At 38.5% G+C, this 26,417-nt stretch overlaps 1 protein-coding gene across 1 annotated transcript in view; it reads right to left on the bottom strand.

The window, feature by feature from the left end:
• Positions 1–3,041: 3,041 nt before the first annotated feature.
• Positions 3,042–26,417, bottom strand: part of SIM1 (SIM bHLH transcription factor 1) — a 64,065-nt gene continuing 40,689 nt past the window's right edge. Inside the window, exons 10-11 of the mRNA XM_029944824.1 lie at positions 6,186–6,588; positions 3,042–3,800 (exon numbers count right to left, since the gene is read on the bottom strand). Coding sequence (XP_029800684.1) covers positions 3,070–3,800; positions 6,186–6,588 — 1,134 coding nt within the window. The 3' untranslated portion in view covers positions 3,042–3,069. The remainder of the gene's footprint in view (positions 3,801–6,185; positions 6,589–26,417) is intronic.

A 26,417-nucleotide genomic window follows, 5' to 3' on the forward strand; every position in this document is an offset into this window, starting at 1 on the left:
TGCTAGAAAGCAGGAACTCTGTTTCCTCTAATGGAATTGCTACATATTATACTAATAATTGGATATAGCACATTTTTATGAATCCCCCAGGTGATATAAAAGTCAGATTTCTCTATTTTAATCTAGTATCATGATTCTCAACATTTAGCAAAGTTATGGAAATCAAGGATTAAAACTAAAGCCAATTTAACTTTAAGTTATTGGGAACATATGTATTCTACAACCCATATCTTAAGAAGACACAGATGACATCTTCATTATAAGGAAATATGTTCCTGGACAGAACAAGATAATGTAGATTATAAATAATTTCAACACATTTTTGTGTACATTAAAAAGGTACTTTGTCATAATCTGTCCCATCTTATTTTGAGGTCATTTTGTAATAATTATGCCACATTGCAAAAAATGTAAGCTACATAATCCTGTAGGCCTGTAAGGCATTATATGTAATGTAATAACTCTGCTACTATAACATTATTGACACGTAAATTAAGTAAATGGTTTGTGTTTAAAACTGGGTCAGCCTACCAAAATTTTTAATTAAGATCTAATTTAGTTAATTGTCTCTTCACTTAAAAATATTGTTCATATCATTTTAAAGAGCATTATTCCTTCTGATTACCCCCATCTGTAACGTTCATTACTTATTTTTCATCATTTAACTATGTCATTTTAAAATTTCAATGAAATCTCTTTAATGACATTCTTTTCTTTCATATCAGTCCATTTTCCTTGATTCTTAAGGTTCTATTTATTTTATAGCATCTGTCTCTGACATTTTTGGTAGAATGCATATCCATTAGTAAAACCCATCTCTATAGATTTCCTTTCCAAAATATGCCATTTTCTTCAGATATCTGTGTCTTTGAACCATTGACCCCTCTACAGAATTCTCCAAAAACATTAGCATTCCTACTTCATGTTTCAAATTGATCAAAAGTCTATTTTAAGTATTCCAGGAGTTTTTCATAAATATTTGTCTCAAAATCACTGAACACTTTTGCTCCTATGGTTCAAAATCTCATTTTTATTGTTCTTTGAAGTTTTTTTTAAAGTGTATATGATAACCACTAACTTTCTCACTTCTGAGAAACATTTTCCATTTAGAACCCAAATGTTGCTATGTCATATCCAAGAAATACTTACTTAATTTCATGTGGACTCTTTGCTCCTATCCAAACATCCCGGTCTTCATCTCTCCGATTATCATCATTCAGATTGTCACCTACCCATAAACTGCCAAAAAACTGTATTAAATGATGAAAATAGAATACTACTCCCTGAGTTATGTTCTGTCAACATCATGTTCTGTCTTCAAAATTATAAGTCAATTTCTTCCAATACACTCCCCTCCTAGGGGCCGCCTGGGTGGCTCAACTGGTTAACTATACATTCCCCTCCTTGCATATGGCAAGAGTTTCAGACATGGGATGCCTAGGAAATACCCCCTATGAAACTTCTCTAATCACTTGTGTCACTTTGCTCTGCTTACTAGAGAAGACTGCATTAAATAAATCTTTTTTTTTCTACTCCCTCATCAGTTTCTACCATCTACATTTTGGTTGAACCAGAAAGTTGACCATAACTACCCGTGCTTAAAAGGCCATTTGCCTGCTGAAGTTACAGAGCAGCCAGACCTCTGTATGAGAGCAGAAGAGCCAGAGTGATCAGTCTTGACAACCAACAGCACAGAGTGAGCTGGTACACACGGACAGTTCTGCTGCACCAGTGAACCACAAAACCGTGGAACACCAGAATGGCCATACAGACAAAGAAACTAGGGCCCGGGCATCGATATTCCCCACATAAGTTACAGGCAGGTTCGGAGCTAGAACCCAGAGGTCTTGTGTTCTAGTCTGCTGGTCTTTCTACTATATCACATGAACTTAACACCAAGGTTATTGTTTTCGCCATTTACAAACAATAAGGAAAATGAGTGCCTTGCATGTTCCATCCATTGAAGTACACTCTTGTGCTTTTAACCACTTGTCTACCAGCCCAAGCTGTTATCTGAGGCTCTTTCCTGAGGATTTCCGCTCGTTGTCACATTTGCACATTTGTGCTTTGAAATGTTTTTCAAGCACTTTTACTGCTGCCATGTAGCACTTCACTGGCTTCCCTTATTTTTTGTACTGATTGGCCTTTTTTTCTTGGTGAATTGTTTGAGGTTTTTATTTGGTCGGTTTTATAAGCCCCAAATATGATGATTATATATTCTGAGCCTTAAATTGTTGTGTTGAGATATCATTTCATTCCTCGCTCCTCTGGCCTTTCCATCTTTAGTAAACTACCTCTAATTGGGCACCCTAGGTTTTGAAGTTTGTCCCAAGATCTCGGTGCTTTTACTTCAAAAGCCCTTACTGCTAGGTCAGTGTGATCCTGTTCCTTGTCTAGCTCAAAAGTAAGGTGAAAAATCACCACTTCATGATTACTTGTAATGGATACCAGGTGGAAACTCATTCTTACACCATATCCAGAACATTTCCCTAATTTATGCCTGAACCAAATGAGCTGACTGGTTGAAACCACAATGAAGAAACGGTTTACAAGATGTATCTCTCTTTCTCAGTTATTTTAGGAAGGAAACATTCTTTAACACACATAATGTGTTAAGGTTAAGAAAACTTACCCATTTGGGCTGTATTTAAGGTATATAGTCTATATTGCTGCATGTAAAGTGTACGTACACAGCAGTTTGTGGATAGTGGTTGGTTTGTGTGTATGAGGTTTACTGGATCATCACGATGCACTGTTGTCCTCCACCTGTGTTTCATGTGGTCTATATGCTCACTTAATCTACAAGAGTACTTTTCAATTTAAAATTTCTCTATTCTGGTTCCCATATAATTAGAGGGGCAATTTATGTATACACTTTAGCTCCCTTATCTGTGTGTAACCCTGAACGTGAGTGCTCTTTGCTTTGATTTCACAGGAACACGTGTCAAATACCCAGTAACTTAAATTATCCTCTCTAACCATCTGTGGCATAGTGAATGCTAGTAATGGGGCATTAAACTATAAATATGTTTCAGAGATCCTTAAAGAACAAAATAGTTTAGAAAAACATCAGCTTCCATTGGTTATTATAACAGATGTTCCCTTGTGTCCTTGTGCTGGATCTGGCTGCATCCTTAGATGGGAGGTTACATCAAAGTGTGAGCCATTACAGCCCAAGGAATAGTTTCTAATGGTTTCAGTGTCATATAAGTGCTCCAGGGCATATCCAGTTAATGTGTAAGCATGCTTATCGAAATACTGCCGGTGAGAACCAAAGCAGTTTGGAGAGATGGCGGGATGGTCTCCCGCGGTCTGATGTGGAGACATATCCGAATGTAGATAGTCTTTAGCTAGGATCAAACTGGATTTTGAAATGCGATCCGAATTGGGACTACTTATTCGAGACAGTGCGGTGGGACTGTTGTCATAGTCATTTTCGTGGGGGCTCAGCATCTTTCCCTCTCTCTGCTGGATGTGGTCACATGGTGAAGTGTTGGCAAGAGCCGGGCCATGGCAGACTTCTCCTGATGGCGGAGGCTGTTGGTAGTTTGCAAAACAGAGCGAGTGTTTTTTCCCAGCTCCGTTAATGGAAGCCAGTTGGTCTGGGGGGGCTTTCCTTAGCTGCAATCTGTTCTCTTCTTCTTTAATCATCTGCTGGGTGGCTCTTATCAGAGTTTCAATTTTGCTAGGTTCATGTGGGCTACTTTGATACTGCTCAGTGCGGTATCGGTCACCTGATTCGCTGGCAGACCCGGGGTCTGGAGAACTGACCACACTATCTTCATCCCAGTGACCTCGCCCTAGAAATTAGAAAAAGTGAAAGGTAAGTGGTCTCAAAATTCAGCACCCAAAACGTAAATGTATTTTCTTTTTCCTATTAAAAGAAACCTTTATCTTTCATTTTAAATATATGCACCAATATTTGAAACAGACACAGGCTCACATGACAAACCATCAATCTATTGCACTGGCATTCATAGTTTTCAGTGGCTTTTAAGTGCAGACGAAGTTTATCACATGTTTTTTTAAAAGGTAAACCTTGTTCATGGGTTGTGGATGACAATTAGCAAAATGGTAATGTGTTTCTACTTCTCTATGTGTGCATATCATTGGACCTGCCTGACTGTAAATAATAAAAGAAAATGCATAGCATTTAGCTTATGTTATTTTCCAAAGAAATGTTATGTTAAACTGATACATAGAAAATGTTTTCCATTGGATTTGAAGAAGACAATGATATGGACTGGACTACTTTTCCAGTTCCAAATAAATTATCTAAAATGTTAAAATTATTAAGTGTGTCATAAATAGAGCTACAATAAAGCTCTATTGCTAGCTTTAAAACTACTTGAGGGTTAAATGTATATATTCATATGTGTATGCATGGATATATACATATATATACACACATATATATATACATATATATATATATATATCTTGTCCCAATCAAAAATACAAATATTTTTTCTCAAATCTAGAGGTATAAATCTCAGCTTCACATATACTCATACAATAACCCTGGTATATTAGATTGTTTCTGAAATAAGGTGAAAAATAAGTGCTAAGTGAAATAAATCAGAGAAAGACAAATATCATATGATTTCACTCATGTGGAATTTAAGAAACAAAACAGGACATAGGAAAAGGAAGGAAAAATAAGATAAAAACAGAGAGAGAGAGACAAACCATAAGGGACTTAAATGCAGAGTACAAACTGAGGATAGTTGGTGGGGGTTGGTGGGGGATGGGCTAAACAGGCGTTACGAAGGGCCCTTGTTGGGAGGAGCACCGTGTGTGATGTGTGAGTAATGAATCATTGGCCTCCACTCCTGACACCCGAACCACACTGCATGTTAACTAATTTGAATTTAAAGAAATAAATCTTTTAAAAATAGTAAACAAACAAACAAAGTTTTAATGTTAATAACAATCTGTTCTGAATCAAGGAGAGAGATCTAATATAGAGGAACAGTGCATCCAAAGTATATTCCATAAACTCCATTATTCTGAAAGCAGTCTGAAGTCAATATAAAAGAAAGGAAAAAACCAGGAAGGGGCATACGAAAGCTATAAACTGCTTAATGCAGCAGAGAAGCCCTGGATCACACTATTCATTGCTTTCCTTTTCCTTTTTCTTCTTATTTTATTTCTAATATTTTCTTCCAGACCATGTAGGTTAAGCCAGGATTTTCACTTCACTCCATTCTTTGGCAAGCAATTGCCCTTTGCCCTGGGTTTCCATTACCCGTCTACCATACTAGAGATACTCAAAGCAAGAGCCGGAAAAAAAAAAGCAACAACAGAAACAAATTAAAATCTTTCGTAGAAGAGAGTCGGTGCCTGGGTGGTATCTGACAGGAGACTATGTCTGAGTACAACATCGTCCAGCACATTTCTCATCCTGAAGACCATCATCCTATGAGGTCAATCTAAATGTTACTGACTTGTCATGAAATAGGGAGGGTGTTAGAGACCTGCCTGGACCCACACTTGAAATGGACAGAGGCTTTTCTTCGCCACTTAACTTTGAAATGAACAAAGAAGAGCATTACTGCCACTAACGACTTCAACCACAGGGCCCACATCTGTGTGCTCCCAAAGCTGTCATTTCCATGGGTTCTGTATATCACTTCATCTTTTATTCACAGGAACCAATGGGTTGTCCTAATAATGGAGTTCCCAGTATTTAATGCCTAGAGGGCCAGGAAGGTGAAATCACCTGTGAAGTGAGTGATAGGCCATAAACCAAAGCCTGGCCTCCCCAACAGTGTGCCCCCATTGAGAGGCATGACTCCATGAGCCCCAAAACTACAGAGGTCCACATTTGAAGCATCAGAATACAGAAAGTATAATACACAAGAAATGTAAATGCATACACACTACAAGTTCAACAGACTGACTCAACAATTGACCTTAATTTAATTTCTACACTTTCTATGATATTTAAAATGGAAATCATTTTTACTAACCTGTCAAAAATAAATGCATTTGGCAAACATTATCAAAACTAATACACTTAAAAAGAGTGGATCAGGCTTGTAAAATCCCCATAGTGTGAGTTTCTGGCATGTAATTTCAAAGAAGACCATTGGGCAAGTCGCCCCAGTGTCAAACCTAGAATGTTAGAAACCTGCCCAGGGGCTCAACGCTGCCAGCTCAGGAGTCATTTCCACTACCCTTACCGTGGATCCTGTGGACTGAAGCGATGTGAGGCATGCTGTTTTCATAGGCTTCTCTGCTTTCTGGGGAGGACTTGGTCAGGGGCAAGGCTGCGCGAGAGCCCCACCAGGGCTCCCTCCCGGCCTGCTGCGTTCCCAGGAAGTACCTGCCTGCCTCACACCGGCCTCCCTCGCAGGCCTGGGTGTGGAAATGCCTCTCCTCCACCAGCCTGGAATGGTCGAGTGCAAAGCCATAGCAGAGAGAGCTGCGGTCAGAGAATTGTCTATAGGCGCACGACCCGTCGTGCTGGGAGCCTGGCCTCTCCGTGGGGTCCAGGAGCTGCGGAGAGGCTGTGTCTGTCAGGGGACTTCCGCCCCACTGGCTGTCGTGATCAGATTCAGACCTTTCCGTGTGAAATCCTGAATACTGAAACAAAAAGAGTGAGGAAAGTTCATTTCAAAAAAAAATGGTCTTTTTACTCTGCAATAAAAGAGTAAGGCAGCAGATTAAGCTCTATACACTCTAGCACCATGCTGGGCACCTCTGACTTGGAGTCACTTAATCAGCCACAGTGCTCAAAAGAAAATCCTTTTGGGTGCTGAAAGGAGGAGATAAAACAAACAAACAAACAAACATGGAGGAACTAAATTCCATACACTGCCCGAAGTGAGTGACTTCACCTCGTTCTTCTATTAACCCTTTCATGAAGAAATTAGTAACCCATTGCATAAATAATGAAACTAAGGCCCAAAGAGAAAATGATTTGTTCAGGCCTCAGGTTGGCAGGTGGCGGTCAAGACTGAAGCCCAAGCTCTCCATCTCTACCCAAATGGGATTGCCAAAGGGGCAGTCGAAGAAAGTTCTCTATTCTATTTCAATTTACTGTTCAGAGTTTTTTTCTCAATTAAAAGACAAAACAAAAATAAAGTTTAAGGCCCAGAGTGCTGCCTCCTCTTCACTCTTCACGTAGAATTAATGCTCTGAGGGTCATGCTGGATACACAATAGGATAGTTAATAAAGGCCTAACTAATTCAATTGCAAATATAACTTTTAAAAAGACTTATCCATATATAGACTGAGCCTTTTCACTAGGATGTGTTTCTTGCTTCCTAAAGTAAAATTTCAAATATGTATAGGATCACGAGGGCAAAACAGCCAGAGGCCATACTGTGCTGGAATCCTGCCGCTCACCTGTTGCCAGAGTGTGTGATCTGGTGCTGAAAGAAAACATAAACGGTGTGGCAGACCTCTCTAGGAGGCATGCTCAATTTGAAGTTCCTCATGAGCCACTAAATAGTAATATAATTTCTACTAGCTTTTGCTTACCCAATGCCAAACACAAATCTAGGTGCCATTTAGAGATTACCTGCCAAGTTTGTAACAGGTGTCATTTATTGAGAACTTACAGTATGTCTGGCAATCACTAATCATAGTACATACATCAGATCATGGAATGCTCACAACCTCCTGGACAGTAACATATCTCCATTTCATCACTGGGGAAACTGCATCACTGAGGGTTGGGTTTTTTTTTTTTTTACATTTGTTTATTTTTGAGAGATAGAGACAGAGCACAAGTCAGGAAGGGGCAGAGAGAGGAGACACAGAATCCAATGCAAGCTCCGGGCTCGGAGCTGTCACCACAGAGCCTAATGCAGGGCTTGAACTCACAAACTGTGAGATCATGACCTGAGCCAAAGTCAGACTCTTAACCGACTGAGCCACCCAGGTGCCCCCCACTGAGGGTTTTAAGAAGATGGTGGCCACCCCACAGTCTGTCTGGTCTCAGAGCCTGTGCTCCAAAGTGTATGATTTTACACTTGAAAGAAAACACTGTCAGGGAAGAGAGGAGAGAAAAAAGGACCCAATGTTAGATTTCCAAAAAACTGGCAGGAACCAAAATGCAGTCTCAGGAACTAAAAGATGAGTCCATTTACATTTTATTTCTTACCCCAGAAGGAAGAGGGATGGATGTGTGGTGCTGTAGGGGAGCCTAGGAGATTCAGGCAGTTCTGCCTAGGGACTCTTAGAGCCAGAGAGATGAGGTGCAGAGGTCTCCCTGGGGGAAACCCAAAGAATCCTAGTAACATAGCAAGGTCAGGAAAGAGTTCCACACAATTTCTAAGCTCAAGATTTTTCTATTACCATATCTAATTATTATTTTAATTATTTTACAAATGTACACATGGACCATCAGCATATTCCACCAAGGGAAAAAAACAGTCAATGCAACTTCCTTCCCTGCAGAACCATAAGACAAGCACAATAAGGGATCCTGAGTGCCGTTTCACAACATCATGCCTCCACCTGCCATCAGCTTTTTCTCCCCCGGAATGTAGCCTCTCTTTCTGTAAGACACCACCTTCACTTTTGGCAAGTGAGGGTTGGCACGCCTCTCCTAATCGAGGGGGGATGAGAGTGCTAGACATTCGCCCTTTGGTAACACCATTTGTGCCCTTGCCTAGGAAAATTTCAGATCATCAGTGTTCTCCCAAGCCAGGAATTGCCTAGACTCTGCTTGTTTTGATAAAAGTATAAACCAGGTCTATTTCTGAAGTACTTCAGTCAAGACTTTTGAGCCTTGTTGAGAGGAGAAAAAGCTTTCCCTGAGTGTATATGGGAAAGTGCTATTGGCGTAGCAGAGAAGAACATTCTGTCCTTCACTCACAAAGAAAATTCAACACAAGGCAACCCTGGCATACATGAGGTACATATTTCAAGAGCACCCAGAGAGAATTTGATGGCTAAGCCTCTTGTCAATAGTCAGGAAACGATGACAGCAAGTGCACTGCCCATGAAGCAGGCGAAAGTTGGGTGGTTGAGTTAGACCCAAGATCTCAACCTGCTTCAGAGGCACAGAGGAAAAGCCCAGCTGCAAATCTTTGTTTTCCAAGACCTGTATCCTCGCACCTGTGTGCGCCATCAAACCTCTGAGCCACAATTACCCTGTTAAAATGAATTGTGCTAGGTGTAAACTCTGTGGGGAACACTACAGACTCATAAATTGATGTGAAAATTTTCAGGTGTTCATCAAGTCTTAGGAGAAAGAGAGAGGACAGAAAGAAAGGAAGGCCGCCAATACATGCAGAACATGCTGTACCATCAGTGAACGCTGCATAAGAAGGCAAGAAGGCTCCTTGTCTATGCTCACACCTACTTCTGCTGCTTCCTACATGTACAATCTCAGGTAAGCAATTTAATTTCTTCTGTCACAACAGGAAAAGGGTCATGATGATACTTAACCTACCAAGGACCAAAGCAGAATAGGGGCCATTTAATGGAAGAGGAAATAGGGACAGGGAGCCAAGAGAACCTGGATCCAGTTCCAGCCCTGCTAGTCACTCTCAGAGTAACCTGGAGGGAATTCTCTTTCGTAGCCTCACCTGTAGAACGACAACATTATATTAGATTAGATGCTAACTTTTCTTTCAGCTTTAAAATTCTATATGATACAATCATTATTTGGTATCTTTTCTACTGTTAAGATACAGGATTCCTATGCCTGTCCATATATTTCACTTATTGAAAGAAGATAAATTATTAAGATCTATAATCCAAGTCCAAGAATTTTCATTGTCATGGTTATAAAAAGAAAGTTGTTATGTAAGTTTTATTTTACTATTATGTCAATTTTACCCTAAGTATCTCCTTGTGGCACAAGTTTTATAAGGACTACATGATGACTTTTGTCAATAAATGATTATATTCTAGAGGCTTCTGAGTATGAATGAGTGTGATGGCAACGATTTGAATATGTACCTCTTCATACCTCCTACCCCCAGAACGTATGCAGTCAACAAACAGCACAAATTGAATCACCTGTGACCCATCCTATTGGCATTACTAGGAGGCAGAGAGTATGCTAAACTTCAAACTATTTATAAAAAATAAGAATAAAGAGTTAAACAGCAGCTTCTATGAACCTGCAGGTGCAGAGAATGGGGTAAGGGCAGGTGTGAGAGACTCCAAGAGAAGGAGAGAGAGAGCAGTTTAGGACATTGGGAAAACAGACAAAGTCATCTGCAGAAGGAAAACGTACTCCGCAAGGAAGTGGCAAAATAAGAACAGAGGTCAGTATCTGGTAGTTCACAGCACTGGCCACAGGAAAGGGGCTCAAAATCAAGCAAAATCTAAGGTAGCAGCCCAAACAAGTATCATTTTCATAAGAGAAGAATATAAATTGAGAATGGGTTGTGTCCATAAAAGAGATAGCAGTGAAAGGAAAGGAGGAAGGGGAGGAAATTATGGGTCCAGAAAACAGGAAAGAAGAACAGTAACAGGTGAATCCCATCTTTCCTCTGTACCCTCTCCACCACCATCATCATCTATTTACACAACTGTATTTGACAAAACTGACAAGACAGGGTGTTTTTTAAATAGTAACCCAACTCACAAAATACTAAGAAGTAGGGGGAAAAATTAAACTCCCTATAAAACTCCTGTAGGGAAAAAACATGAAATGGAAATACAATCTGAGCAGGTAAAAATTCTCATCAAATAACCAATTATGCCATAAGGGAAAGTTGTAAGACAACACACCAAACTGAAATAAGTACATTCAACAAGCACACACAATGCACACGACTGCATACACATACCTGGAATCAGAAAATTTGAAACTAAGAAATGGATACAAAAACTCCACCCCAAAACAACAACAAAACAGGAAAAAAATGCCATTAAAACTGACCAAACTCAAAATAATTGGATAAGTGAAGAATAAGTTACAAGTTGTGAAAAGGAGAATAGATGTGAATAAAAATTTAATGAGGGAAATTGAAGAAAGCTGGAAAACATGTAAGGAAACAAAAATTGGATAGAGCAAATTAAAAGGTCAGAGAAAGTGACTGAAAGAAGACAGAAAATTCAATACATGCCTAGGGTTTATGTAGAAGGCAAAAGAACTAGAATTGTTAGAACAATTTGAGAAAGAAGAGTAACGTGAGGGAGAGAACTAGTCTACCCAACTTCGAGACTTACTACATAGCAACAGTTATCATAACGGTGCAGTATTGCTGGAGAAATACATGTACAGATCAATAAAACAGAATTCAGAAAGGAATGCATACAAATATGCCCAGCTGAGTTTTTATGAAGGTGCAAAAACAATAAAACAAGGGAAACACAAATTTTGCAACAAACAGCACTGAAGTAATTGGACATCTATAGGCAAAAATAAAATAAAACTCAACCTAAGTCTCATACCTTATATAAAAATTAGCTCAAATTAATCATAGACTTAAATATAAAAATTAAAAGTGTAAAACTATTAGAAAATAGCAACAACAAAGAGGAAAATCTTTAAGATCTGGGGCTAGGTAAAGATTTCTTAGACTTAATACAAAATACACAAAGCATTGAAGAAAAATTGGACTTGATCAAAATTAAAAACTTTTGCTCTGCAAAAGACTCTGTTAAGAGGATAAAGATGTAAACTGGGTGAAAATATTTCAAAACCACAAATCCAACAAAGGACTAGAACCCAGAATCTATAAAGAACTCCCAAAACTCAACAATAAAAAAAAAAAACCACATAGGCAGAAGACAAGAAGAGACATTCACCAAATACATATACAGGTGATAAATAATCACATGAAAAGATGTTCAATATCATTAGCTATTAGGGAGATACAAGTTAAAACTACAATGAAATATCACTATATACCTATTAGACTGGCTAAACTTCAAAACAGTGACAACAGCAAATGCTGACAAAGACAGGAAAATTCGATCACCCAAAGATTGCTGGTGAGAATGTTAAATGATACAGCTACTCTGGAAAATGGTGTGGCTGTTTCTTTTAAAAAAAAATACTGAAGATACAACTACCGTATGCAACCCTGCACATTTTCCCTGCACATTTTCCCAGATAAATGAAAATTATATTCATATAAAAACTTATATATAAATGTCTAGAGCACTATTTTTACCACTTTCTGGTCCTTTTTAATTATTATTGTGCTCTTCCTTCTTTTAAATTATTTCTAACTGTGGTAAAGTGCACATAAAATTCTCAATCTTACCAATTTTAAGTGTACATTCCGGTGACAGTGAGCACATTCATATTCCTGTGCAACCCTTAGCACCATCCATCTCCAGAACTCTTTCTCCTGCGAAACTGAAACTCCATGCCCATTAAACAGTAACTCCCTATTCTCCCCTCCCTGGAGTCCCCAGAAACCACCATTCTGCTTTCTGTCTTTCTGACATAGGAAAAACAAATGAACTCCAGGAACCCCCAGTGTGGGTGAGCATTGGGTAGTCCCAAAACCCAGCTACCTCAGAGACCTTTCTGAAACTCTTATCGAATCACACCACTGTCTTGCTTAAAACCATTTTTTATGTCTTTCTGTCTATGCATCAATTAGGACAGCAATACCACCTATGTAAAGAAAACAACTATAGAAGATACAAGGAGAAATAGGAGACTAAGAACCCACTCTCAGTATAGGATAAGTAGATTTTTTTTTAAAGACTTAAAGATTCAAAAAAACCAATCAGTTAACTTTTAGGGCTATCTATTGAACTTTACACACTGATAATAAAGAATAAACCTTAGTGTACATGACTAATCATCAAAATTGACCAAATAGTAGGTCACAAAGAGAGTCTCAGTTACTTTCACAAAGTATAAATATTACAAATAACACTGAAAACAATGAATAAAAAATAATTTTCATAAAGTTCTTTCACCTAAGAGAAAAAAACTATTCAATAACTTGAGGGAAATAGGCAAATACAAAAATAAACTACAGGATTTCTGGGGAAAAGATAGTGAAGATATTACATATCTGGATTTATGGGATACACAGCTTTCAACATTTAAATTAATAAAAATGAGAGAATCAAAATAAATTCAATTTCTCAATTCAAAAGCTAGAAAGAGAAAAGAAGGCACAATGAAAAATGATCAAAAGATATAAACAGACTATTCACAAAAAATAACTCTTAGACATATGAAAATATAGTTAACTTAATAAAATAAATGCAAATTGAAACAGCACTGAAAGGGCACCTGGGTGGCTCAGTCAGTTAAGCATCCAACTCCTGGTTTTACCTCAGGCCATGATCTCACGGTTTGAGGACTGAGCCTCAGGACAGACTCACTGCTGTCCGTGCAGAAACTGCTTGGGATTCTCTTTCCCTCTCTCTCTGCCCCTCCGTCACGCACTCTCTCTCACAAAACAAACAAACAAACAAACATTTAAAAAACCAACAAACAAAAAACCAGCAGTGAGATCCCACTTCTCAGCCATCAGATCAGCAAAACTTCAGAGGCTGGACCAAACGTTGCCTGGCAGAGTGTGGGAAAGCAGGCTTTCCACGCATTGCTGGCGAGAACGGAGACAGGTACAACTTCTAAGGAGGGGAATTTGGCAAATCTAACAAAAACTGCAATTTCCCACTTCTAAAGAATCACTATGCCAAACAATACACGTTAAAAGAGGCATTATATATGGAACCTACTATGAAGGGATTCAGAAAAGAAATACATAATGAGGGAAGTTAGAGAAGAAAAGAGAGAGCAAAAAGGCAAAATGTTAAGTACTGGTGAGCCTAGATGTAGAATACAGAAACAATTCCTAGTCTTGTAACTTTTCCTTATGTATGAAATTATTTCAAAATAAATATTTTAAAATAAAAAGTTCTATATAGTACACTGATGCCTTATTTCTAAAATAGAGACAAAACCATTAAATGAATTTTTTTTTTCTGAAGACATGGAAACTTGCCCCAATATGCTGTAACTTAATTTTATAAACATCTTTCTTATTACTGATTATTAATATTTTGGGCATAAAAATGTAATTTAAATTTATCAACTATGAAGTGCAGTAGAAACAACATTGGACACAGATATGGGAGGACCCTGATCTAGTATCCTGTGACTATGTAGCAGTACACCTATGCACTACTGTGTGACCTGTACAAAAGGTCACTCTCCTTGGGTCTTGATTTTCCCATCTGCAGAATAGGAACAGACTATCTACATTATGAGATTGCAACAAGGACCAAATAATATATATCAAAGCACTCTTAAAAGGCAAACATGTTATAGATATATATGTATCATGTAAATGTCTTTAATTAATAACTTTCACTTGGGAAAACAGGAATGATTATCACATCACCATCTTATAAAAACAATTTTTCCCCAAGACTGTATTATCTAGAGGTCATATTTTTCAGTCCCACCCTACAGTTATGTAAGAGATAAAATATATATGTTAAAAGATAAAGAAATCAACCTCCCAAATGCAAAAAAGAAATGAGACTATTGGCCAGTTACCTTAACACTAGAGCCTTTTCTTCCAAATACTCTGACTTTCAAAGCTGAGGTGCATTTTGGTACCACTGGTTTTTTTTAAGTTTATTTATTTATGAGAGAAAGAGTGCAAGTGGGGGGAGGGCCAAAGAAAGAGGAGAAAGAGAATCCCAAGCAGGCTCCATGCTGTCAGCACAGAGTCCAACACAAAGCTTAATCCCAAGATGTGCGAGATCATGACCTGAACCAAAATCAAGATTGGACGGTTAACTGACTGAGCCACCCAGGCACCTCATTACTGGTTATTTTTGTTTCTTTTTAGTTTATTTTTTTGAGAGTGACAGAGCACAAGTGGGGGAAGGGTAGAGAAAGAAAGAGAGAGAGAGAGAGAGAGAGAGAGAGAGAATCCTAAGCAGACTCTGTGCTATCAGCACACAGTCCAGTGTGGGCCTGGATCTCATGAGCCACAAGATCATGACCTGAGCCAAAACCAAAAGTGGGACACTCAATGGCTCAGCCAACTGAGCACCCAGACACCCCAGCACTACTGGTTCTTGTTGCTTAACCTTTGATTAAAAGCCCAAAGTTGTGTTTAAGGGTAGAGAGATAATGGGATGGTGATGGAGTAGGATACATGCAAGCAAGATTCTTCCAGTGATTGTTGGTGTCTACACGATCTTCAAGTAAAACAGAGTAATGCTTTAGGAGCTATAGAACATCTGCTATTCTTCCTTGGAAAAGGTAATGGCACTTTTTCCTACATTTAATGCTAAGAAGGTGAATGACTTAATTCCCTATTTTAATTAGGTTACATCAAACAAATGAAACTTCACTGAAAGTTAATTTTTGGTTAATTTTACTGAAATCTCCGTTTTGCTTTTTTTTTTTAGAAAATTTGTCATAATTCTGAATACTCTGCACCTTAATGTAGCCCTATATCTTATCTAAAATTTAATTTTCAAAATGAGCATTGATGTTGGCAAAGTTAATAATGAATCAGATGAAAGATGCCCTCATTGTCACGGAACATGAAGCCAAATGCCACCCACCAAAGATGGGCTAAAGCTGGCAGCCAAAGAGCTTGGATCACTGCCAGAAATGGATGTCAAATGACATCCACATCCCCCAGCTCTGCTCCAGGATTCAGCTCATGAAAGAATCATCCCTTCCAGAAGAGGCTGATACCTCATCTGGTTAAAGGTCTAAGCCATCAGCTAGGGCTTAATATGCATCCAATGGGAACTTTTTGCAATAATTCATCCTGCGATTCATTCTATGTTTATTGAGGGCCTACTATTTGCAAAGCAGTATGGATGATGATATCAGAAATCCAGCTCCACCTTTAGAGTAGAGAATAGAACATATATAGTGCACAGAACATCATACAAGTTAGAAAATGGCACAGGCCTGAATAGAAAGAAAAACAATATAGTTTAAGAGTTCAAAGAAGACAGCCATTATGCTCTCTTTTAATACTGTAGTTGCTTAGGAAGGTGAAATGAACTATGACTAATTAAGAGGCAACTGATTATGTGACTGGCATATGCTAACTAATACCCATAACAATGACAGCTACCATTACTAAATACTTGCTATGTGCTAGTCACTATGCTGAGATCCCACAGACATTATCCTATTAAATGCTAACATCTTAACAGTAGTATTAATCCAGGGGTGCCTGGGTGGCTCAGTCAGTTAAGGATCTGACTCTTGATTTCAACTCAGGTCAGGATCTCATGGTTCATGAATTCGAGCCCGCACTGTCAGCGCAGAGCCTGGGTTTGGGATTCTTTCTCTCCTCTTTCCACCTCTACCTCATTCTTTCTCTCTCTCTCTCTCGCTCTCTCGCTCTCACTCTCTTTCTCTCTGTCTCTCAAAATAAATAAACTAAAAAAAGTAGTATTGATTCTTTTATAGCTGCAGCAAATGAAGCTAATATATATATAATATAAAAATATATATATATATATTTGCCCAAAGTCACATGACTATGAAGTTTAAGAGGAGAGATAAAATTCCAGAGCCCTTGCTCCTTCCAGTTCCCCAGACTCATCTAGACGTGTGTATTTAGATTCCAAGACAACAGTGTCTTACCCTCTAAGCAGGAATGGATGCCCAGGGCCCCAAGCATGTTTTCACAAAGGAGGCTTTCCTCAAACTCTACAGTAAACTATCTCCACACACCCTTGGGTGATGCTCTCTGATCACAGAGACATTCTTCCACCACAATCACACCCACAGTCTTCTTTAACAGTCATGAGATTCATTCCTGCCTCAACAGGATGTTCCAAACAGGTGCTCCACATTCATCTGGATGTGGCAGCAATGACCCAACTCACAAAAGATGCCAGATGTTCCAATAGATGGTACAGTTATCTATTTTTATTCTGGCAGATCATAGAGGTTTTTATCATTTTTAGCTGTAAAATATAGAGAGAGACCCTCTTATGGTAAAGTCCTGTTTGCTATAAAAAACTTTCACTCTATCAGGCATGAATAGCTTTCCTCTTGATTTGTGTCTGAACCATGAGAAAAAACATCACAGATGCAGACTGCATTGTACTAAGAACATATGCATGCTTTTAAATCACTTTTATCTTACTTTTTTACTAATGTAACCCTGAAACATAAAATATGTTCTTTTTTTCATTCACTGTTATGGGAAGAACAGATGGTAAAAGGGTTAGATTAAAGTAATACAGCATGTCCATTAAAGGAACCCCCACTGCTGGGGATGCTTCCCTCAAACAGGAGTTGTGTTTACTATAAAGAACGACTTTGGCTTGCACAAATTGGAGACTGCTGGCGGTTTTCTCAAAGATAAACACAAGGGTAAGAGTAAAACTAACATCAAAATCAAATGCATTTTAAAACTACAATTATGCAGGTTATTTTGCTAATCTGAGAAGCTGACTGAAAACACGTGCCTGTGATAATGCAACAGAACAGCAGTGAAATAATAGAGTCCATTTCTAACTTGAAAAACCCTGCCACCTAGAAGTCATAACTAACTGCAAAGAGGATGTTAAGTAGACATTATTTTCTACATTCCTGCATTCCTACTAGTGGTAGGTAGAAATTTCTTGCTCTACCTTTTCTAGTTGGTTGTCTTATTAGTCAACAATAAGAATTCTGTACTGACTACACAATAAGAAAGGCTAAGTATAACATAATTTGTACACAAGTAGCATTAGAAAAATGCTTAGCATTTTTAGCATTGGAAAAGAATCTTCATGATTTTTTTATGACACCCAGATTAATCACATATTAAGAGTTAAGCTTAACAAATTTCCTCAAGAGAAAGTAGAGAATGCATTTAAAAAATATTTATCAATTGAGTCACACCCCAGAGTCAAGGATGGTCTGACTAGAAGAACTGAGCAATAAATATTTCCAATGACACCATAAACAATTAGGAAGCAAATACTGACTCAAAATTCAATTATTAGCAATTTTAAATATTTTAGCCCATTCTTCCTTCATTTAGAAAACCGTATAAATTGTTACTTCTCAAAAATCAATGTTTAAAAATGTGTTCACAAGATTTTCTCTCATTATTTTTATGATTTGCTCCACTTATAACTATAATTTATTGTGATTTTTCTTTTAACTTGAATTCACATTTTAGTTATTTTTAGCTCAAAGGATATTCTGGGGAGAAATCTTTCATACCTGTAAGCTCCCTGATATTTTTCATGAAATAGAAATATGGGAAGTTTTTAAATGTGCCTCAAGTATGGTTTGAAACGTCATAGGCCTTCTCTTAATCCACCCCCCACAGTTACAAAAATGTTCCTGGGATCTGGCTCACTCATTTTTCTCACAGAAGAGGAACCATAGAGGACATCTCGTTAGCTGTCAGGGTGATGTGCAGCTGGACGGGAATCAGCGCTCTGGACCGGAGGCTGGGCTTTCTCCAGTGTAATTCTATAAGGAGTCTCCTATAGGGCTCCATATGGAGAGAGCTGTTCCCCAACCATGAAATCCACGATCCACATCCTTTTGTCAGTCCAAAGGTAAAGTCCTAAAAGCTTGCAGGCATTTCCATTGCACTGAAGATTTTAAACAGGTAATAAACACAGAAGAAAGACTTAAGCCCTTTATGTCATGGCATATTTAGCTGTAAACGATCAAGAATATCCCAACTGGCACAAACAATATGGAAAGAGCTCTAGCTCACTGGGTAAATCCTGGTTCTCGAAGGCCAGTAACATTAATTTTAATGGGGATATTCCTGCATGATGGACTTCAGGCATGAGCCAGAATGACTTCCATCCTTTTACCCATGCTCTACCTCACACTCTGAGTTTTCGCCTAGAAGTGGCAGATTAGATGGGCACAAATTAGATGGATACAGGAGGTGCCACCTGCTCCAAACTCTTATTGCAAAATCGTTGGGTCTTCTACTGGTTTATTCTGGGCCTGGACAACGGACTGGCTGCCCAAGCTATTCTTGGCAGTGTCTTAGAACTGAGTCAACATATTGGCAGCCATATTATGTGCTTTCTGCTTTCTATAACACAAAAAGTGCAAACTGATTATTAAATAAAGAATAAGAGAATAATGTAGGAAATATCCACTGATCATGGGAACTGAGGCCTAGAACTAGCCCTGACTGTAAACAAAGACAGATCTCTGAGATGGAAGACATCCCAAATGGTATTCCATGTGCAGATACAATGTCAATGCAATTATTTTATAACACACACACACACACACACACACACACAAGCAAATATCAGCTGTCACATATCTTCTTTGTTGCATTGAAGATGACAGTGTGGACATAAAGACTAGAAAGCCCACTTGAGATGTGGATGGAGTGAGAGCCAGAAAAGGCTTATTTAAAGTTTTAGTCTTCCAACACATCGAATTTACTCTACCACGTCTAATTCTTCCTTAGCACCTAAGTGTCTGTTTTGCACTGTAGGATTTTGCGTCTGTGAAACTATACCTAGGCTGTTTTCACATGTATCTTTTGCCTCTTTACATAGGTTATAAATTCCTTAGTAGCAGAATGGTTTCCCTCCTTGGAGTTTTATACCTCTGCAGGCAACAACAAGGTAGTCCCATACTTTTTAACATAATCATTCATTCATTCATTCCATTAACATTTAGTGAGTAAATATGTGGAAGACACCATACTAGAAACTGGGTTGGGGGTGGGGTAGATATGAGAAGATACAATATATCTAGAAGGCAATAAAATATAAATTGTTCTATTTAGAGATCCAGAGGAGAAATATAATCCAGTTATATTTCATGAAAGTGGTAGCCTTCAATCTAGGCCTTGGAAGATAGGCAGAATTTTGAAAAACAAAGGCAATGCAGGCAGAAATAAATCCACAAGTGCGAGCATGGAGGCAGGAAAGGACAAGGGATTCAGCCAGTGGTGAGCGGACTGATGTGGCTGTGTCACAGGGTTCAGGCAATTTAGGACCCAATTACAGGTGACCTTCAGTAAGAGCTAGGGCTGTGGCAGGTCTCCAAGAACTGACATAATTGGTGGTCATTTAAGGCCAATCTGGGAAGCAGGGCAGAATGTAGAGGAAAATGTAAAGTTTAGAGGCAGGGGAGGGGTTAAGACACCACTGCAGTCCTCCAGAGTGAGGGAACTCCTAGGACACAGGCCATGCAAAAAGGAGGCTAAATGGGTGAGAGGATAGAAAAGCACAGTTGGGAGATCAAGCGTGCGTCTGTCCTTGAGGGAGTACCCCATGAGGTAAAAAAAGGCTTTATTAACTGTCATCCCATAGCCCCACTGCAAACCTTGCAAACAGGGATAAATTTGCACCTGCTGATAACTCCTCATGGCATGTGAGGTCTCTAAGCTCAGAGGCCATTGGTTCTCTCATTGGCAGCCCCCAACACCCACTTCCAGTTCACTGCTGGAAGAGCTGGTCAGCCAGTGCACACCATGTGCCTTTATATACTACACTGGGTTTAAAATACCTTTTTACATTTCCATCTCCCCCAATGAATCTGTAAGCCTTCTGGGGCAAGGGCTGTATCCCCAGAGCTTACTACATCCCATCACTGCCCTATTGTTTTCCCTACCTACCCTATTACCTTCACGGGCTCATCCATCCACTAATCCTGGACGCCACTATGCCCTTGTCTCAACCATATGCCCAAAGAACAAAAAGGCAGAAGCTATGGCCGTGAGGTCCCATAGCTGACAATTCTTCCCTAAAATGTTGCCTTGCCTCCCTGACAAGACAATGTATGTGTTCCTTAAGGACCCACCTTTAGCATTTTAGTGTAGATGGTAGTTACTTAACTAAATATAAGAGTTAGTAAAAACCAAAGAACAAATCTGTAACACAGAAGTCTCACCCTACTAAGCAGAATTTTTTCTAAAATAATGCTCATAGTTTCATTTATGAAGAGGGTTTTAAAAATACCATAAAGATCCACTCTAATGCTCTCCTGATATTGCTCTAGGAGAGGGAGAATAATCTTAAATCTATACATGGCCATAAAACACAAATTAGAATTTCTAGGAAGATAACCTCATTTATTTGAAAGATGCATTAAACACTTCTTGATGTTCATGGTCAATGATAACATGTTTTCATGCCACCTACGGAACACGAAATGAGGGGATGTCTATCCTGGTAGTCATTAAAGTACTGTTCTCAAGAAACCCTTGGTCCTTCTTTTCTCCGGAACTGAGAAAGTCAGGGTCTTAGCATGCAGCCACTGGTGCATTTTTGAGGCCAGAAAGAACCTTTGCAAGAGAGAGTTTTTACCTGCACCAAAAGGAAGCCAGATTGCTGGCAGTGAAAATTAAGAGGGTTCTGTGGGATTATTTAAGGTAACAGATGTGGAGTAGAACCTGCAAGTGTTATAGTATATCTGTAGCAAGTGATTAAATACTTTCAGATTTCAGAAGCACCGTCTTATGCATGCACTGTTATTACAGAATTATACAGTGTATTGGTTATTACTGACTAGGGAAAAAGCAAGAGAAGGGCAGGCTGATGCAATAAAACAAGAGGGCATACACTGTCTATAATAAACATAACAACTATAAACATGTCATAATGAGAAGTTTAAAAGGAGACCAGAATCAGGAGGTGGAATTGGGGGGGGCGGTATATGGACTAGGGCGGCAATTTATTCATGATTGACACGATTAAGCCACAGCAAGGGGACATCCAGCTGTGTTAGAGTAGCTGCGACTCGTTGCATAAAAACAGGTGAAAAATATTGTAGCACTCACTAACAGATAAGGTCTGAAAAATAAATTCCATAAACTCTACGTTTCTAATTCAACAGAACTATAAAAAGAAGTTGCTATTTTCATGAATATAAACCTAATAACAGTGAAATACAACTGTCATAATGTATCCCCAGGACTTATACAGAAGCACAGTAGCTGTGTGCAGAATCTTTGGAAATTAACTATAATATTACCTACAACAATTTTTCCAAAACTATTCAAAACAATTCTGTTTTGACCTTTCTCATCCTGAGTAATACATAGAGGTACAAAGGTGATTGAGTCATTCATTAAATGACTATAATATAATCAGGTCTAAAATTATTCCCAAGAGCAGCTCATATCGGAAGGGGACTGAAGGTTCATCTATTACTGCAAACTGGGTGGAGACAGTGAATTACAATTTATGCATGTCTCGCATGTTCAAAGAAGGTCCCCACATAACTCCAAAAAGCGGTGTTACTGTTTGCCATTCATCTGACATGTTTGAGAAATTTCTAGATATGCCTAATGCATAAGAGAGCAAAGAGCCTAATAAAGAACATTGGTAGAATCATTAAATCACCATTTACGTAACTATGAAGAGGACCAAGAGCCTGCGAGCTCAGCTTTTCTCTGGAAACTGTCTCTTGAAAATTCTAATGAGAATCTGCATGCTAAAAATATAAGAGCATGGAAATAACAGAGAAGATTTTATTTTGAGAAAAGGGGCAGAAGTATTTAAAATTAAACACTGAAGTTTGATCATTTAGGAACTAAAAATACATTTATTATGGACCTATTAACCCATGAAGGAAAATTCAGTACTAGTGTGTCTCTAACTACAAGAAATAAGCTTTAAAATACAATTTCAAGATAAATCTTTAATGATCAAATATCTCTACAAGGAGAAGAGGTATAGGCAGCCAAGGATAAAAAGAATTTCATCTGTTCTTCCTCTATAATACCTTTTACTTCCATAGAAAACTTGAATTCAGACCTTCACAGATGCATATCAGGACTATTTAAATGACGAGTGTGCCTTGCTTCAGCCACCTTAAGGTTCTCATTTCCTATTCAAAAACCTTTACTTACCAAACTCAACACCATAAAAACAAATAATCCAGTGAAGAAATGGGCCAGAAGACATGAATACTTTTCCAAAGAAGACATCCAGATGACCAACATACACATGAAAAGATGTTCAGCGTCACTCATCATCAGGGAAATACAAATCAAAACCACACTGAGATACCACCTCACACCGGTCAGAATGGCTAAAATGAACAAATCAGGAAACAACAGTTGCTGGCGAGGATGTGGAAAAACAGGAACCCTCTTGCACTGCTGGTGGGAACGCACACTGGTGCAACTGCTCTGGAAAACAGTGTGGAGCTTCCTCAAAAAATTTAAAATAAAACTACCCTACGACACAGCAATAAAACTACTAGGAATTTATCCAAGGGATACAGGAGTGCTGAATCATAGGGGCACATGTACTCCAATGTCTATAGCAGCACTTTCAACAATAGCCAAATTATGGAAAGAACCTAAATGTCCATCAACTGATGAATGGATCAAGAAGATGTGGTTTATACACACGATGGAATACTACAAGGTAGTGAGAAAGAATGAAATCCTGCCATTTGTAGCAACACGGATGGAACTAGAAGGTATTATGCTGAGTGAAATAATCAGTCAGAGAAGGACAGATACCATATGTTTTCACTCATATGTGGATCTTGAGAAACTTAAGAGGAGACCATGGGGGAAGGGAAGGGGAAAAATAGTTACAAATAGAGAGGGAGAGAGACAAGCCATAAGAGACTCTTAGATACAGAGAACAAACTGAGTGTTGATGGAGGGGGTGGGGGGAGGGGGAAATGGGGGATGGGCATGGAGGAGGGCACTCGTTGGGATGAGCACTGGGTGTTGCATGTAAACGACGAACCATGGGAATCTACCCTAAAACCAAGAACATGTTTTACACACTGTATGTTAGCCAATTTGATTATAATTATATCTAAAAATTTTTATTTCTGTCACTTAAAAAATAAAACGTGTATAAGTTGGTTATTAAAGTAAAAAAAAAAAACTTTACTGGTTCTCCACAAAACAAATTAAATGCCTTGGTTTGGCAGATATTTGACACCAGTCGGTGCTTCCAAGCATATCACCCTGCTTCCTCATCCACAGGGACAAACTCTGCCCCATTTCACCTCCAGTCCCAATCACTACACATCTCTGGATTTCCTCATAACCTTGGTCCTCCTGAAGCGTCCTCTCCTTTCCCTTAGCTGTGCCCGTCTAGCTGAATCCTACTCTTAAAGCCAAGTCAGGCACAATGCATTCCCCACCATCTAGGCTAGTCCCCGCAGCTGACACCATTCATGAAGCCTTTGTGTTCACCATCTCTTTCCCATGCTCTACTTATTGCAATGTGTTATTTCCACTGTACTGCAAAATATAACAACATTTCTTAGACCATTCCTTTGTATTACGGCACCTTTCACCCAACCCCTACCCTCGTTCACCACAGTGGCCAGCATGGCATCCTTACAATACAGGTGCTCAGCTAGCATCTAGTGGGCCAAAGATGCATAATAGCAATGATGCATGAAAATTTAAAGCTAAGTATCCTTTTATTATATAAGGACAATTTGAAACAAATGAGACTTTTAAGTAGCTAATCTTTTTTCTTTAACACTTCTGAGGATTTGGAATCCAAGATGATGCTACCAAGTTGCTTTCTTCCAGCAGAAACAGCGATGAGTTTGCCCCAAAGTTTGTGCTATGCTGCTGTGCCCCCAGGAGATCCTCTGCTCACCCCATGACAATTTGCCGCAACTGCCTGTTCCCTCATCTGTCTATAGGAATGGCTCCTTGAGCAGTGAGTTCCATTTCTGATCTCTACATATTAGTAGTCTATACAGTAGGAACTCAGTCAGTGATTGATCTAGCACCATGATTATCTAAAGTAAACATGAATAAAGAATAACCTTTATTAGGCACATAAATGGTAAGTAAACTTAATTCATGACTATGATTTCAAATGAGACAAATGGCCAATATTACAAGGGCTACATATATGTAAGTATTAACCACAAAAATGAACACACAAACATCAAGAGGAATCCAATATGGACATAATGTGTGTGCATATGCATGATTTTTATACATCATAGACTATTTCTAGAAGAAAGTGCAATTTTAGAGAGGGAATGTGAGGGAAGAGAAGTGCTGTTTATATTTTCAACTCTTATGTATTCATTTTAAACTAGGGAACATGTATAACTTTCTCTTTTTTTGAGAGAGAGATAAAGTGAGCAGGAGAAGGGCAGAGAGAGGGGGAGAGAGAAAATCTTAAGCAGGCTCCATGCCCAACATGGAACCTGACCCAGAGCCCATTATGGGGCTTGATTTCATGACTGTGAGATGATGACCTGAGCCAAAATCAAGAGACACTTGACTGAGCCACTCCGGCACCCCAGGTATAACTTTCAAATTAACTCCTCCCTGACCACACATGCAAAGAGAAGTCTAATGAGAGTTACAAGATTTTTTTTTAATGAGTAGTTAGTCTACCATTAGAGTAAACTAATAGACATTTTAGATGTATCAATTCCTTCTTAACTTAGTATTTCCTAATTTAAATTTTTCTTTCATCTATGTGTTCAACACCCCTATATATTTAAGGATGGAATTACTCAAAGGCATAATCCATCCTTCCAAGTAGTAAAAAGAGACAGTAAAACTTTCTTCCCAAGGTACGAGATTGTAATAAGAAAACCTTCTTAGATGTTTGATAAAAAGAAGCAACGCCTCCTCTACAGTAACTTTAACTAAAAGTATACTTTTTAAGTAAAGTGTTCAGTATTATAACAGAGAGTGCACACCAAAAACTGCCTGGGTATCATACACCTACTTCCTCCCTTTTGTCAGAGTAAAGGGATCTGGCTTCCTTGGGAGATTTTAAACTGTGTGACCTAAGTCTCTTGGGGGCCACCATCTTCTCATCTTTATATAATAAGCCACTAAAATAATCTAGCAAAAGGTAGCTTCTTAGTAAGCATTAGTTCAATGAATGATATTTTCTCAAATGCCATATGTATTTGTAGAAATCAACAGAATAATAGAGCTCTGATAGGCTCTGGTACAGTTTCTGTAACCAGTAGATAGCCATTTTTTACTTTTATTTAAAACCACTTTCATGCTAAGCGAAATAAGTCAGGCAGAGAAGGACAGATACCATATGTTTGCACTCATAGGTCTAACAGGAAATTTTCAGAATGATCTAGCTTCAAGAAAAGCAAGCAGTTGGTAGTGCTTAAGAAAAATTGATTCAGTATCTAATGGATAGTTGATACCTGTCACAACACAGCATTTTATAAACTGTTAAGTGAAACTGCAATACAATCTAAGTTTATTTTGGGAGTGTTTGCTGTATCACTGGATTTAATGAAATGTTTAGAGGTGCAGTAGGCATGACTTTGAGTAGATAATGAAAGAAAATGCAAAATGCTTATTGATTCATGATGTGGTTTCATCTTAGCTTAGGCAAACCACGCAGTATTTAATACATATTAGCAGAATATTTCCTATTGAAGCTTGAAAAGATGTGAGTTCTTTGTGTGCAATCTTTCATTTATGCATGTGAGAGGGTTTTCTTTTTTTAATATTTTTACATTGTAGTACTTGTTTTGCTTGTTGGTGGTGTTTGCTTATTTAATACATTCCGTCAAGGACAGAAATTACATTCTGGGTTTTTTTTTTTTTCCCCCATA

Source organism: Suricata suricatta, chromosome 7, assembly GCF_006229205.1.
Source record: "Suricata suricatta isolate VVHF042 chromosome 7, meerkat_22Aug2017_6uvM2_HiC, whole genome shotgun sequence".
NCBI lineage: Eukaryota > Metazoa > Chordata > Mammalia > Carnivora > Herpestidae > Suricata > Suricata suricatta.